This window comes from Lonchura striata, chromosome 19 (genome assembly GCF_046129695.1).
Source record: "Lonchura striata isolate bLonStr1 chromosome 19, bLonStr1.mat, whole genome shotgun sequence".
Classification (NCBI taxonomy): Eukaryota; Metazoa; Chordata; class Aves; order Passeriformes; family Estrildidae; genus Lonchura; species Lonchura striata.
In genome coordinates, this window is record NC_134621.1 from 1,762,935 (window position 1) to 1,776,311 (window position 13,377).

The window sequence follows — 13,377 nt, forward strand, 5'->3', positions numbered from 1 at the left end:
TCCTAATCACACAGAGATCCCACCAGATAACCTCACTACAGACCTGGGTACAGATCCATTGCTTGATATAAGGGGCAGGTCATGGCAAAGCTCCCAGTCCTGAGCAGTGACAAGGACCCAACCCACCAACACTTGGAAGAGGCAGGTGTGATCCAGCAGGCTCTGGGATGCAGGCACTACAGCAATGTGCATGAGGAATTTAGCACCACTGCACCCACAGGAAGCAGCAACCTTGCTGTTTACCTTTTTACTAGGGTAAATAACTAGGGGCAAACACAAAATTTCGCTCCTGAAGAAATAAGCACCATAAAATCTCTTCATAAAAATTCCCCAAGTGCAGTGGATTTTGAAAGCCTGTGTAGAAAAACTCCACTGGTGTGCAGAGGGCAGGCGGGCCCTGAGTCCGGAAGGAGCCTGACAGTCTGCCCAGCTAATCCCCGTGGTCTCACGCTGGGTAACAGAAGACTGTTGCAAAAATATCAGCCAGTAGTCCCAACTCACATCCAGCTATCTTCTTCCTTTGCCCTTGTCCCCATTAACTCCTTCTCTCTCCACGCTTCCAGGAAAAGGAATGCATGCACCAGCCCTGGGTAGAAACTGATGATCCCACACAACAGCACCAGGAGCCCCTTCCTGGCTCCCACAAGGTGTCCCATCACAAAGAAGTTTTCCACCTTTGCAGCTGCAATACTTTGGACTGAATCATCAAGGCTGGATGAGCAGTCAGATTTCTCCTGGCATGAGTCAATACTCCTGCTGGGCAGTAAAGCAGCAGCAACTCCTGACAGCTTGGATGAAGATGACCCAAACTTCCCCTTTACCAGCTCAGCTGCCATGGAGCAACCTGTGCTGGCTGCTGAACCCAAAACTCTTGGAACACAATGCCTGAAGGGACAGGAAGATGATGACCCCAGTCTTATTACACCCTCCATTTCTGCATTGCTCAACAGCAAGGACACCAACCTGTTGAAGAATCTTGTCACAGAGCACTGTCTGTGTTTGGTTTGGGTCTCAAGGAGTCAGGACATGCCAGCACAGGATTATTCTGAGAACACTGGGCAGTCAGAGCTCCGCTGCAGAAGTCAGGGTATCACTCAACCCTGGAGGGAAACCCTACACAAACCTTCCCAGAAAGCTGTTATTTACTATGTGGAAACCACACTGTGGACAAGAGGCTCCTGGACTGTGTCCCAGGTGCTGTGAGAGAAGCACAGTGCTCTGGTATGGGGCAGGGTGCCACTCAGACTTTTGGCAGCTCGTGGTGAAGCAGGGTTCCTGCTGCCAGTTCAGTTCCAGGCTCCCATTCAAGTCAGCTCTGACTAAGTCCTGTCAATATTAAAGCAAATTACCAGCCCTAGAAACATTGCAGGGCTTCATTGAAATTAACTGTGCATTCACACAATCTTCATTTCCCGTATTTTTTGTAGGGCAGGAAAACAGCGGCCATACTGACAAATGAGACAGGGAATTTCTTCAACTCACAGACGATTCCAAATCATGGTGCTCATGAGGAAGCCAGCTAAGCCCTCCCACACGACCCTCCAGACAGACACACATGGGCCTCGGACACCAGCTCCCACCACTCCTGTCACAATCTTTGCCACTTCCACTCTTGCTGACAAGATCCTTCTTCCATCTGCTCAGCTGCAGTCCTCATCAGCAGGATCAGCAGAGATGAAACCACAGAACCAGGCCAGAGAGTCAATTCTCGTTCTTCGCCCCATGGACACCTAGCACTGATACACAGTGGCAAAGCTTAACCCACAAAAAGCCTATCTGGCTATTTATGACTCTGGCATAACCATCTGGGCAGATAAACTCCAGGCTATTACTGCAGTTCTTCCAGAAAAAAAATACATTCATTAAAAATCTATTTTAAAATAGATTTTGCATTTCCAGGAGAATGCTGGAAGGCTTGTTCAGATATTCCAAAATATGTGGCTCCAGTGCAGAAAGAACTCAACTGCCAAGCTGCTTCCTAAAACAGCAGGTATCTAAACCTTTGCATCCAACCCTTTCTTCTTCCAACAGAAGTCTGAGCTCATTCGCAACTCCTTTGTGTAAATTTGCATACTAACTTACACCTTAGTGTCAAACTTTCTAGTGAGAACAGCTGGGCTACATCAGATCAGAAAACTGACCTCTTCCTCAAATCAGAAAGCAAACCAGCTCTAAAAGTTGCCATGCAAATAGCCCACTTTCCACACACTGATTGTTGCAGCTACCCCAAGGCAAAAAGGACCTGGAAGAACATCTCCTCAGCTCCTGGCCAGCATTGTACAAAGCCATTCTGACCATCCTCCCCCTTCCTACTTTCTGCCCATGCAGGTTTCTGAGTGGGACAAGAGAAAACAAGAGGATAACAAAGGTAGGATAAGGTTTCCAGAGTTTGACATGAGGCCAAGTCCTGAACTGAGTGTTCAGGAGAGGAACTGGTCTTTACAGGAAAACTCGGACATGGTCCCACTGCTCCCCAGAAGAGATTTCCAAATGCAGTGCTTTCATCTTCGTCCACAACCCCTCCCAGGTCAAACAACACAGCCATATGTTTTTAAAGGAAACTGTTTTATCTCTGTCCACAAACCTCTTCAAAGTACAAACACTTTCCTTTCTGGTCCAAAGGCAAAGTGATAGCTAATTCACTTCAGAGAGCCACTTCCAGAGAATTAGGTCCAAAGCAAACCACACAACACTTCTGGTCCACAGAAAAAAAATAAGCCTAGACAAAAACAGATAAAGGATAAACTCCCATTCGGCTCAGCTGTCTGCTCCCAACAGCTGTCCTCCTTACCCCACGGGGCATCTCCAGAAGCACCTCAGAAAGATCAGATAAATTATTCAAAGCACAGACTAATTCCTGGGCTTGGACTCTCTGTTTGCTCCAGGACCAGCAGAGCTGTCTGCTTCCTGGAGGGCTCGCCCTGCCTCCAGTAAAGGGCAAACACCAAGGCTTTGATTTGCAGAAGAGGAACTCGATTTAGCAGCTGATAAATACACAGTTTGTGCAATACACATACTCCCATCTCCCTTGATGCTCATACTCACTAAACACTGTCACTGTACAGGGCAGGTCAGCTCACCTGAGAGGAGAAACAGGAGGGAGATGGGCAGCAATACTTGGCAACACGTGTTGTTTCCTCACTAACAGCAACAGCAGAGATCTCACCACCGAGGGTACAGCCTGAGGTGTCAAGGTCACACATTTTGGAAGATGCTCTGCAGCATCACATGATACTCCTGATGCAAATCCAGGCCAATAATACCTCACATGCCCTGCAAAGGATCTGTGCAGGCATGGAGCAGGCACCCACCAGGGCTGCAGAGAGCTCCACTGGGACTGTGCTTAAACAAACCTATGACATCTGATAAAAATCACGTTTGCATCTTTCCACCTAACCACGAGGAGACACAGACATGTCACACCTACATGAACTGCAGGACTAATCTTGGAGAAACAGCCACCTAAGCAGACCAGGAATGTACATCACGGGGAGCTTCAAGATCTAAAGCTTCCCCTCAAACAACAGCAAATGCAGTAAGACTGCAGGTGACCATAAGAACCAGACTAATGTAACATAAAATAAAAGTGGAATGAGAAGTTTAGAACTAAAGTCAGCACCACAGCCTGTCCAGAACACCAGCTCCAAAATGCAAATGTTCAGGCTGACAATGTTTCACTGCTGAGGCAGAGCAAATTTTCAACTCTCCCTTCCCTCCTTATCATTATTTCCAAATGTATCTTGGCTGCCAAAGTTTATCAGTCTTACTTTTCATGCTTTGGTTTAAAACACATCCCTACTGTCCTCTGGGTGCTCCTTGGTTTACTGTATTAAATCACAGGAATTGGTTCAAGTCTCTCCTACTGCAAATCTCCCTGCAGTCTATCCTTCCCTTCAGCTTCAGGGTCTCAGGAAAGAGACTTCAGGGTCTCACTCAGACACAGCTCCAAAGAGGAAGGACAGGTCCTGAGCTGGGACCACGCATGAGGCAAGGGGACAAACATGGTCCAGTTTGGGAAATGCCTACAAGGTGAACAAACAGATGGGCTGTGTATGTTAAAGGTACATGCATATAAAAAGGTCCACCCAGTTCTTGCAGTCAGTTCAATGCAGGTAGCACCCCTTCGAGAGGCTGTCACATCAGGTGTCACCTGCAGTGGCAGTTTTCCAAGCATCTCCTGTACAGTTTACATAAATCCACCCCAGCAAACCTCAGCAAGAGACCTGTAAGAGATAACTTGTCCAACAACTCAGCAGCAGTACAAAGACGTGGGTGGGGGTAGAAAACAGGGTGCAGAGTCACAGCAAAAATTATTTTGTCTTGTTCAGACACTAACATAACCACGAGTAAAAATCAAAGCTCCAAGGCTGCACAAATCCTTCCTGCAATCCTGTCCCAGGAGAATGTAATGAAACCCACTCATCCTGGATTTCACACTTTATGAACAATGGCTTAACCCCGGGCACCCTCAGGATAACTCTGAACACTTTGCTTCTCATTGATTTTGATCATCAAGTGTTTCAATATTTTGACAGCCAAGTCAGTGCCAACTGCAAAGGGTGCACCTCAAATTCAAGTTCCAGACATCCTCCAAACCAGAGGGACAAGAAACATGCAATAGCTGTTCCATTCTCAGCCTAGCAGTGACACAGGATTCAAGTTAGCCATGAGCTGAACTGAAGAAACACAGGTGAAGTGTCTCTCCAAGGATTTATCATGACTAACTACTGCATATTAAGTAAACCAGCTATAGTAACACACCTTTTTGAAAGACATTTTTCTGTGCTCAACAAGCACTGCACTGTCATTTACCCACTGCTCACACATCCCTTCTGCAATCAAACAAATCCACAAGATGAAAAGAAACCTGAGTACACAGAAGACAGACAAAAGCCCTTTGCAGGGAACACCAGCAGCCTGGAATAACATGGTGGAAGAGTCACATTACTGAAGGCATTGGCCAAAGGAGCAGCAGCAGAACTGCACATGGAGAACTAAAAACCAGAAATCAATCAAACCATTATAAAAATAGTTTAAAAATGCAATAATGCCTAAGCAAATAGACTTAGAGACTCTTTTGAATTAGTGTCATCTGAGGGACTCAGTTTCTCATTGCAGAAGAGATGTTACAGCCCAGCAACCACAAATGATCAGGATCAACAAAGGAATCCCCAAAACATTTGTTCATCTCTCTATATCCAGCAGACAACATTGTATAATAATAAAAATAGTCTGTATTGACCAGAATATCCATGAAAAAGCCCATATTCCAAGGTGATACTTCTCAAACCATAGTGAAAAGCTTCAAGTGCCAGTATCAGGCAGGTTTTCCCCCAGCCTGCTGCAGCAGCATAGCAATCCCCACCTGCCCGAGTGGATGCTGCTGTCTTAGTACAAGGCAAAAAGGCAAGACACACATGCACATCTAAGGAGGCATTAAAATACAATGAAACTCATTTTAAATGAGGTACATGAGAGCAGAGAACATCACCAGCACCTGCCCAGTGCTGGTTCAGATCAGTGCACTCCAGCCTTTGAGAGGATGCCAGAAGCATCACATCCATTCAGAGATTTTTACACCTTCTTTACAAACATCACTTCAGTGGAGCTGGAAGATGGATATTTGCTGCCAGTTCCTACCCACAGGGCAGAGCACCACACAAACACCCTGCACAGCTTCCTCCCCTCACACAGTTTGCCCTTCCACTCTCCAAAGGCTACAACAGGCAGCCTGCTTCATCCACCAGGAAGCAGACCTTCACATTTTCTTTTACATAAAATCTTATCAAATCTAAATCCAACAGAAGACATCCAACTTCAAAGCAGCATGATGCTAAAAAGCTGTTTATGTGTGTTTGATACATGCAGAGCTTGATGTGGTTACACAAGATTCCTGTAAGCAATACTTCACTGCATACACACAAATTTAATTTCAGGGACTCCTCAACAACATGAATTTTGGAAAGCACACATTTTGGCTTTTTCTGTTTCCTCACAAAACACATCTTTCTCTTGCAGGATAACTAATTTTGATGGGCAACAGTGTGACTTCCACACCTCCTGGCTTCCTCAAATCAGCATAAAATAACTGAAAAGGCCTCCCAGCATCTGAGGAGACTAACTAGTACTTTTGGGCTGCCCCTTTACCAGGAAAACAGACATATCAAACCCATCAGTTGATTAAAAGTAAAACGAAACAGAAAGGCAAAATGCAAAACCATATGCCCACATGCCAATACAACCCTACACACACAAGCTTACACCAAGACTCAAAGTAGACATGGCCATAATAAACCGGGGCAAAAATGAACTAAAATATGCTGATTTGCCCACCATACAACTTTTATCATTCTTAACAAATGCAAATATGCCCAAGTAGACATACACCCATCAATCTGCCAGAGTCAGCCTGCATCAGTGCTGTCTGTTAACAAACATGGTTTGATAATTCCACCAAGGGTAAAAGTGGGGAGGGAGCAGCTTTAGTCACTCCATGCACTCACCAAGGCAGCAAGCAATGGAGGAGGACATGGGAACCATGGCATCTCTTACTGAATTCCCACACTGAGGATCAGCCTGGTTGCAGTGAGCCCACAAATGGTTTCAAGCAATATTCTGCTTCTGCCAGTGCTGTGTGGAGCCATGATTACTCCTGACACAGTGTACATTACACACCCACACCAAATTCACCTGACCACAGTGACTGACAGAGTCCATCACAAACATGAGCAATTCCTGACCTCTCAAAAAGCCTCCCAGCAGCTCTTTTCTGCCAGAAAAAAGGTACAGGACAGAGTTTCCTTATAAATAGGAATCTATCACCTAACTTCAGTAAGCCACTGATGTCATGAATGGCATCCAAGGGTAACAGAGACACTCTAGTTCATCTCCTCCTGCACTCAGACACCTCTTAACAACCTCCCTGTCCAGGCTCCTTGCCTCATACCCACAAAGGACTTTCTCACCAGAGAAAGACCTCCTCTGATTTTTGCTAAAATGGCTGGTATCAGATGAAGAGGGCAGACATCAATGAAGGAGCAAACAGGACCACACAAACATGAAGGGAACAGAAAATTCCAAATTTTGGTTGAACCAGTCAGGAATTCCCACCCCACACATCTGAGCTGAGATGTACACTCTGAGAAGACACACACAGTATCTCTGCTTTGCTTTTTAAAGACACCAGAGCACACCAGGCACTGAGTATTTGGAGAAGTCCCAGTTGCCTCCAGTCTTCCTGAGTGCCCAATGCAGCTGAGCTGATTCCATAAGCATCAGCTATAAGTGGTTCCAGTTCCTCTTTGGCACTGTAGTTAGGATGAGTGATTCCACAGGTTTTAATTAGAATCAAAATTCTCCCTATGCCTTGGAATAAGCTGCATTTCTAGATTTCATACCACCATTCTTCAAATTATCATTTTCTGAGTAATGTTAGCAGCAATGACTACTACTAATTTTGGCAATGAAACACAAAATTACTCCAATTACAGTTTGGGTGCTGGTTTTTCCTTAAATCACTGTCAAAGGTATCCTGCTTCCAAAGAATCTGTTCCCTCCACAAAACATCTAGGACACCAAATATTCAGGACTGTTACTTCAACATTACACATGAGAAAGAATGACAACTCCTCACACCTGCAGTCACCAGCATCTGGACAGACTTCATTCAGTCTGCACACAACAGACATTTCAAAAATTATGGAATAGGACTATTTTACTACTGAGAATTCCAGTTCTTCTTTGTCTCCAAGCTGTGCCTTGAACACAGCACCATGAACTGCACTGGCCAGGAGACTCTTTGGGAAGAAATGAAGCTCCAGGTCCTTTGGCATGGGCAGCTGATCCAGGTAGCCAAGAGAAGACATGAGAGTGAAGCTGGGGCACGCAGAATAAGGGTGAATAATAATAATAAGGCCTGAAGCAACCCCTTGCTTGATCACCAGGCTTGAGAGCCATGGCTGCACAGTGAGCCCAGCACAAGAACAGGGCAGTGCCCCTTCACTTCTGCATTGTCACCTGGAGGACCTGTGTGCATCAAAAATGGTGTAGGATACAGAATTAAAACCAAAACTGGGTGGCCTGCAGAGATCTTCTGGATCTGCTGCCTTTGCCCTGGAGATCAATGTGATGGGCCTCAATTTCTCCAAACACTTCTCCCCTTTACTACCATCCTCACAACTCCTCCCTACCCACAGGCCCTGATGAATGCCCCGGCAGCTGACATTCCTTATAAAACTGCCAGCCCTGACACCAAAACAGAAACCTCCTGCAAGGGACTCTCACCTCAGGCAAGCTTGCCCAAGCACATGGCCTCTGGGCAAGGTCTCCAAAAGCAACAGACTGCTGTCCAGGGGAGCACTGTCACAGTCCTCTGGCACAGCAGTTCCACCCTCTTCCTCTCCCACCCCCACCTCCTTCGCAGAAGCAGTTGCACAAGCCCAGTCAGAGTGTTTGTGGCTGAAAATTAACTGCACAAAACTTTTTTTTTTTTAATATAATTACTTGTTCCCAGCTTAATGACTTCCCTTCTCCACCTTGTCATGCTGTTTAAGCCAATTAAATCGACACTGATGCTGTCCTACCTGCTCTTCTCCCCACCCACCAATGCATTCCTGCACCTCCCTTGCTCCAGTGCCTGCCCAGCCCCACCACGAGCACAAGCTGGGCTTCCCAACTGCAGAACTCCCAACACTTTTGTGGGGTTTTCTTTGTTCAGCTCAGCTTGCCTTGGCATCAGCAGGAACTCGTGTTGTGGGCAAGGCCACTGTGCATCCTGGAGAGCAGCCAGAGCTGCCCCAGCAGCCTGCACACCACCTGCAGCCACGTCCAGCCCCTTGCCATCCCACCCGAGTGATGTGGCAGCACAGCTCCTCCTGGGATGGAGTTTCTTGCAGGTTCCAGGAGCCATCACAGTCACAGCAAGCTGCTGCTCCAGAGCCCAGCCAGGATCTCACTCCCAGCTCCTCCTGGGACACCTGAACACTCACCTGTTACCTTAGGGAAAACCTCCAGCACTTGGGCATCATCACCCTGGCCCATGGTCCTGAATCCATATTTGAACAGCCACCTTAAACCAGCTAGAGCAGAACCAAGTGCCCTTCCTCCACTGGAGAGAGCACACAGATGCTACATCACCACAAGCTCACAGGGCATCACAGGTACCAGGGTGCAAAACCAGCTCTCAGCCTTGGAAGATAGAGGTGATTCAGAGGAACGACTCAAAATATGAGAAATGGGTCAGGTGGAAATACAATGGGCAACACTGAGGGTTTTAACTGCACTACAAGAACAAGGCGTTTTCTTATTAAACCACAACTGTTTTGGCATATCATGGTAACGTTTTTAATCCATGCATTTAGTGCACAAAGTCTGGGATTCAGGTTTTTGAGAGACAGATAATACTACCCTGACAAGACCCAAAAGGTACCCAATCCTTCATGCAGAGGAAGCTAGCAGGAGCCAAAATTCACCTTTTTGCTCCAGATATACCAAGCTCTTCAGTTTAACCATCAGTTCTCTGCCCAAACAAGTCCCACCAGTCTCAGCACAGTCCATACCAGGACTCACACAGAATATAGCAAGTAAGAGTGACAAACATTATTTCACAACAGTACCCACACTTCTATCACAGAGAGAGCAACCCTTCCTTTTTCCTGGTCCCAAAACAGGGTAAACTGCTTCTTTAATATTACCATCCCTGTATTTAATTAAGAAAACCAAACAAACTAGCACTGTGCCACCTCAGCCTAATAAGGCCTACAATCTTTTTCAAGCAGAGAGTACATTTCAGTGGTCTAACTTTAAAGGGGAAACTGAAAGGGTTTGCTGAGACCTTTCTGTAAAACAAATATCCGTTTTTGCAAGGCTGCTCAACCATCAACAAGTGCCGGTGGAAACCAACACGACCCGCTGCAGCACTGTAAATTTCCATCGGAACGGAAGGAAACTGAATGAAACTGAACTGCAAGTTGGCGCTGAACTGATTTTACTTAAACGTTAGTCCCGAGGAAAAGCACACAGCGGAGGCGGAGGGCCGGGCGGAGCGCGGCTGGCCGGGGCACTGCCGCCGTGCCGCAGCCCCGGCCGGGCCGCACCGCGGGGCTCCGCGGGCACGGGGCTGCGGCGGGCTGGGGCGGGCACGGGGCTGCGGCGGGCTGGGGCGGGCATGGGGCTCCGCGGGCACGGGGCTGCGGCGGGCACGGGGCTGCGGCGGGCTGGGGCGGGCACGGGGCTCCGCGGGCACGGGGCTGCGGCGGGCACGGGGCTGCGGCGGGCTGGGGCGGGCATGGGGCTCCGCGGGCACGGGGCTCCGCGGGCACGGGGCTCCGCGGGCACGGGGCTCCGCGGGCACGGGGCTCCGCGGGCACGGGGCTCCGCGGGCACGGGCCGCCCCCAGCGCACTTCGCTCCGGCCGGCCGCCCCAGGGATGCTGCTGCCGCCGCGGCCTGCGGAGCGGCCGCAGAGCCCTTCCCCGCCGGGAGAGGCCGGAGCCGCGTCCAGCCCGGCCTTTGTCCCGGCGGCCGGGGCCGAGCTCCGGGCAGGCCCGGCAGCCCCGGCGAGCCGCGCCAGGGCCGCGCTTCCTCCCGCCGAGCGCGCCGGGCGCGGCCAGGCCGCCAGCGGGGCAGGCCCGGAGCGCGGCCGCCGGGGCCGGGCCGAGCCGGGGATTCCCGCGGGCAGCGCCGCTGCACGGCCGCGGCCCAGCGCGGGGGGCAGCGCCCCGGGGTCCCCACGGCCCGGGCAGGGCGGGAGCTGCGGCCCGGCAGGGCCCGGCGCTGCCCGGGCCGGCGGTGCTTACCCTGCATGCTGCTGCTGCTGCTGCTGCCGGCGGCGCCCGGGCCGGGCCCGCTCCCGCTCCCCCCGGAGCCGCCGCTGGGGCTGGGAGTCGCCATTGTGCGCGGAGCGGGAGCAGCGGCGGCGGCGCTGCGCAGGGCCCTCCCCGGCAGGGCAGGACACACGGCCCCGCCGCCCGTCCGCCCCCGGCTGGGGCCGCGAAACCCCTCCCCGCCGGGGCCCCGCGCCTGCGGCTCCGCTGCGCCGCGGCGGAGGCGGCGCTGCATCCCCCGGGGCATCCCCGGGCGGTCCTGCGGCTCCGCGGCCGCTCCCTCGGGCCGGGGGCACCGCCCGCAGGGGACCCCGCACCGCGCTCGGCACCGCCGGTCCCTCAGCCGGCGGCGCCCGGACATCTGCTGGCCTGTCTCACATCCCCTCGGGGGCCCGAGCGGCTTTACAGCATTTCTCATCTTCACCCTAGGGTTAAGGACTTACCCCACGCGTGCAGCCCCTTGCAAACTTCTCCCGACTCTCTCGAGACCACAGGGCACAGCTCCTTGCTGTGCGTTCCCGGACAGCCAGGGCATCAGCCTCTTCCTGCCACCATCAGTCTCCCCCTCATTTTCCCCCTCATTTTCCCCCTCGTTTTCTTCTTTTGGCCACTGCTGTTCCTGCCAGCACATGGTTTCTGACCATTCCTCTTAACTCCAGCAAACCCACGTTCCTATTCATAGGGGCGGCACACGCTGTGAATTAAAGCAGTGAAGTTGCTGCCCCAGAGCTGTGGACCCTCTCCAGGCTGCTGCATGACATACGGGAGTCACTACAGGAGGCCTTGTGTCCTCATCTTTGTAGTAGAAACAATACTGACCCTTTTTATGAATGGAGATGGGCTGAGGAAAGAGCTGGACGTCCCACGTATTAGAAGTATGAGGACTCTTTCTGCTGCTCCATCACCCAGGTCACCATGGAGGTGATAATACAGCCCTGAACACACACTGGAAGTGCCTCCAGGAACTGCAAACCATCACCCTTTGTGTTAAGTTCTGACACAAAAAAACATTCCCTTCCCTGGTTCCTTATCTTTCCTTTCTCTTCCCTGTTTTGCTTAAGCCTACTCTTCTGCATTAACCCCTGAGGGCAGGTCCAGGGTTGGCACCTTGCAGGCTTTGATGCAGAAACCCAGTGCCTACTGGCAAACACTGGCACAAACACTGACTTCCACTTCTGCTGTGTGCCACCTACATGTGTTTGCTTATAATTAGCTAAAATAATACTTTCCCTCACTGCAAATCTAGGAGAAACAACAATACCTGCTCTGACATGTTCGTGAAACCTTTCTTCAAAGACCTCCACTGCCTTTCCCTAGCAATCTGTTCTGGCCCACATCCTAACATCATCCAAAAGCCTAACTTCAGAGGTATTTTTAAATTTCAAATCAGTTATATCCTGCCCTGTTCACTATGGCCATATCCTTCTTCAAAATGACCCCTTGGGCACTTGATGATGTGCAATGATGAACTGCAATGTTTCCCTTCTTGTCCTTGCCTCAGCTTTCTCTTCTACACGTTACATCAGTTCATTTCCTTCAGCCTTTCTTCATGTCTCCTATGCCTCCCAGCATCCTCACTGACCTCCTTTGATGTTTTCTGTCCACCTGCATTTTTTGGAGCACAGCATCCCTAGCGAGGCATACTATCGCAGCGTGCCTTGGAGGCTGCAGCTCACATGCTCCAGGATGCTGTTTGCCTTTTCCATTGCTGATGTTCAGTTTGCTTTCCATTACACTGTAAACTCTTATTTTTTGGGAGGAGGAGGGAGTGGTTTTTGGGTTGGTGAGGTTTTTTTTTTGAAAACTACATCCACCCATTTTGCTCACCTGAACCTGTGTTGCTCACTGCTCATAAAAGTAACGCTGGAAATTGTACCTGTTGAATATTGCCCTGTAGATTGCAGGCTGTTTCTCCATCTAGTGCTGAATCCTGTTGTCTTTGCTGTCCTCAACAGCCTGGAGTAATTAGCAGGCTTAATAATGCGGTCATGGGTGTTAATCATCTAGGCTGTTAACTTAAGTAATTAAAAAGATCTGGCATCAGAACAGACCCCTGCAAAAAATCCTCTGAATATGTCCTTCCATTTTGACAAACACTGATAATTAGCACTTGCTGTACACTGATCTCACCAGTTTTACACTCACCATGCCCTTTTCTTAAGAAGGGGCCAGGACAGCCAATGTCAAAAACCTTCCTAAGGTCAACATATGTGACATCTGTTTCTTATCACTTTATTCCTAAAACATTGTGCCACACCAGAACACAAGAGTGGTTTGTCTGCATTTTTTTCCTGATGTGCCCTTCTCTCTGCAACCAGGACATCATCCACCCCTTATTCTGTACCATTTACATCATGCCCATATCTGATATTTCCCAGCTATGGTATATACATATAAATTCATATAACTCTACACAAGCACAGCTATTATTTCAGTAGTCACTGGCCATCCCCTCCAAGATGTCTGTTGAGTTCAGTTAGTTCATGAGTGGTGTATCTGGAGCAGTCCACACTCACTGTTAAGAATAGCTAGCATTTATCTCCAGATGTCCCCAT

At 49.6% G+C, this 13,377-nt stretch overlaps 1 protein-coding gene across 2 annotated transcripts in view; it reads right to left on the minus strand.

The window, feature by feature from the left end:
- Positions 1-10,933, minus strand: part of MAP2K4 (mitogen-activated protein kinase kinase 4) — a 61,343-nt gene extending 50,410 nt beyond the window's left edge. For both annotated transcript variants that reach the window (XM_021538713.3, XM_021538712.3), the window contains exon 1: positions 10,796-10,933. In XM_021538713.3, coding sequence (XP_021394388.1) covers positions 10,796-10,889 — 94 coding nt within the window. In that variant the 5' untranslated portion in view covers positions 10,890-10,933. The remainder of the gene's footprint in view (positions 1-10,795) is intronic.
- Positions 10,934-13,377: the final 2,444 nt, after the last annotated feature.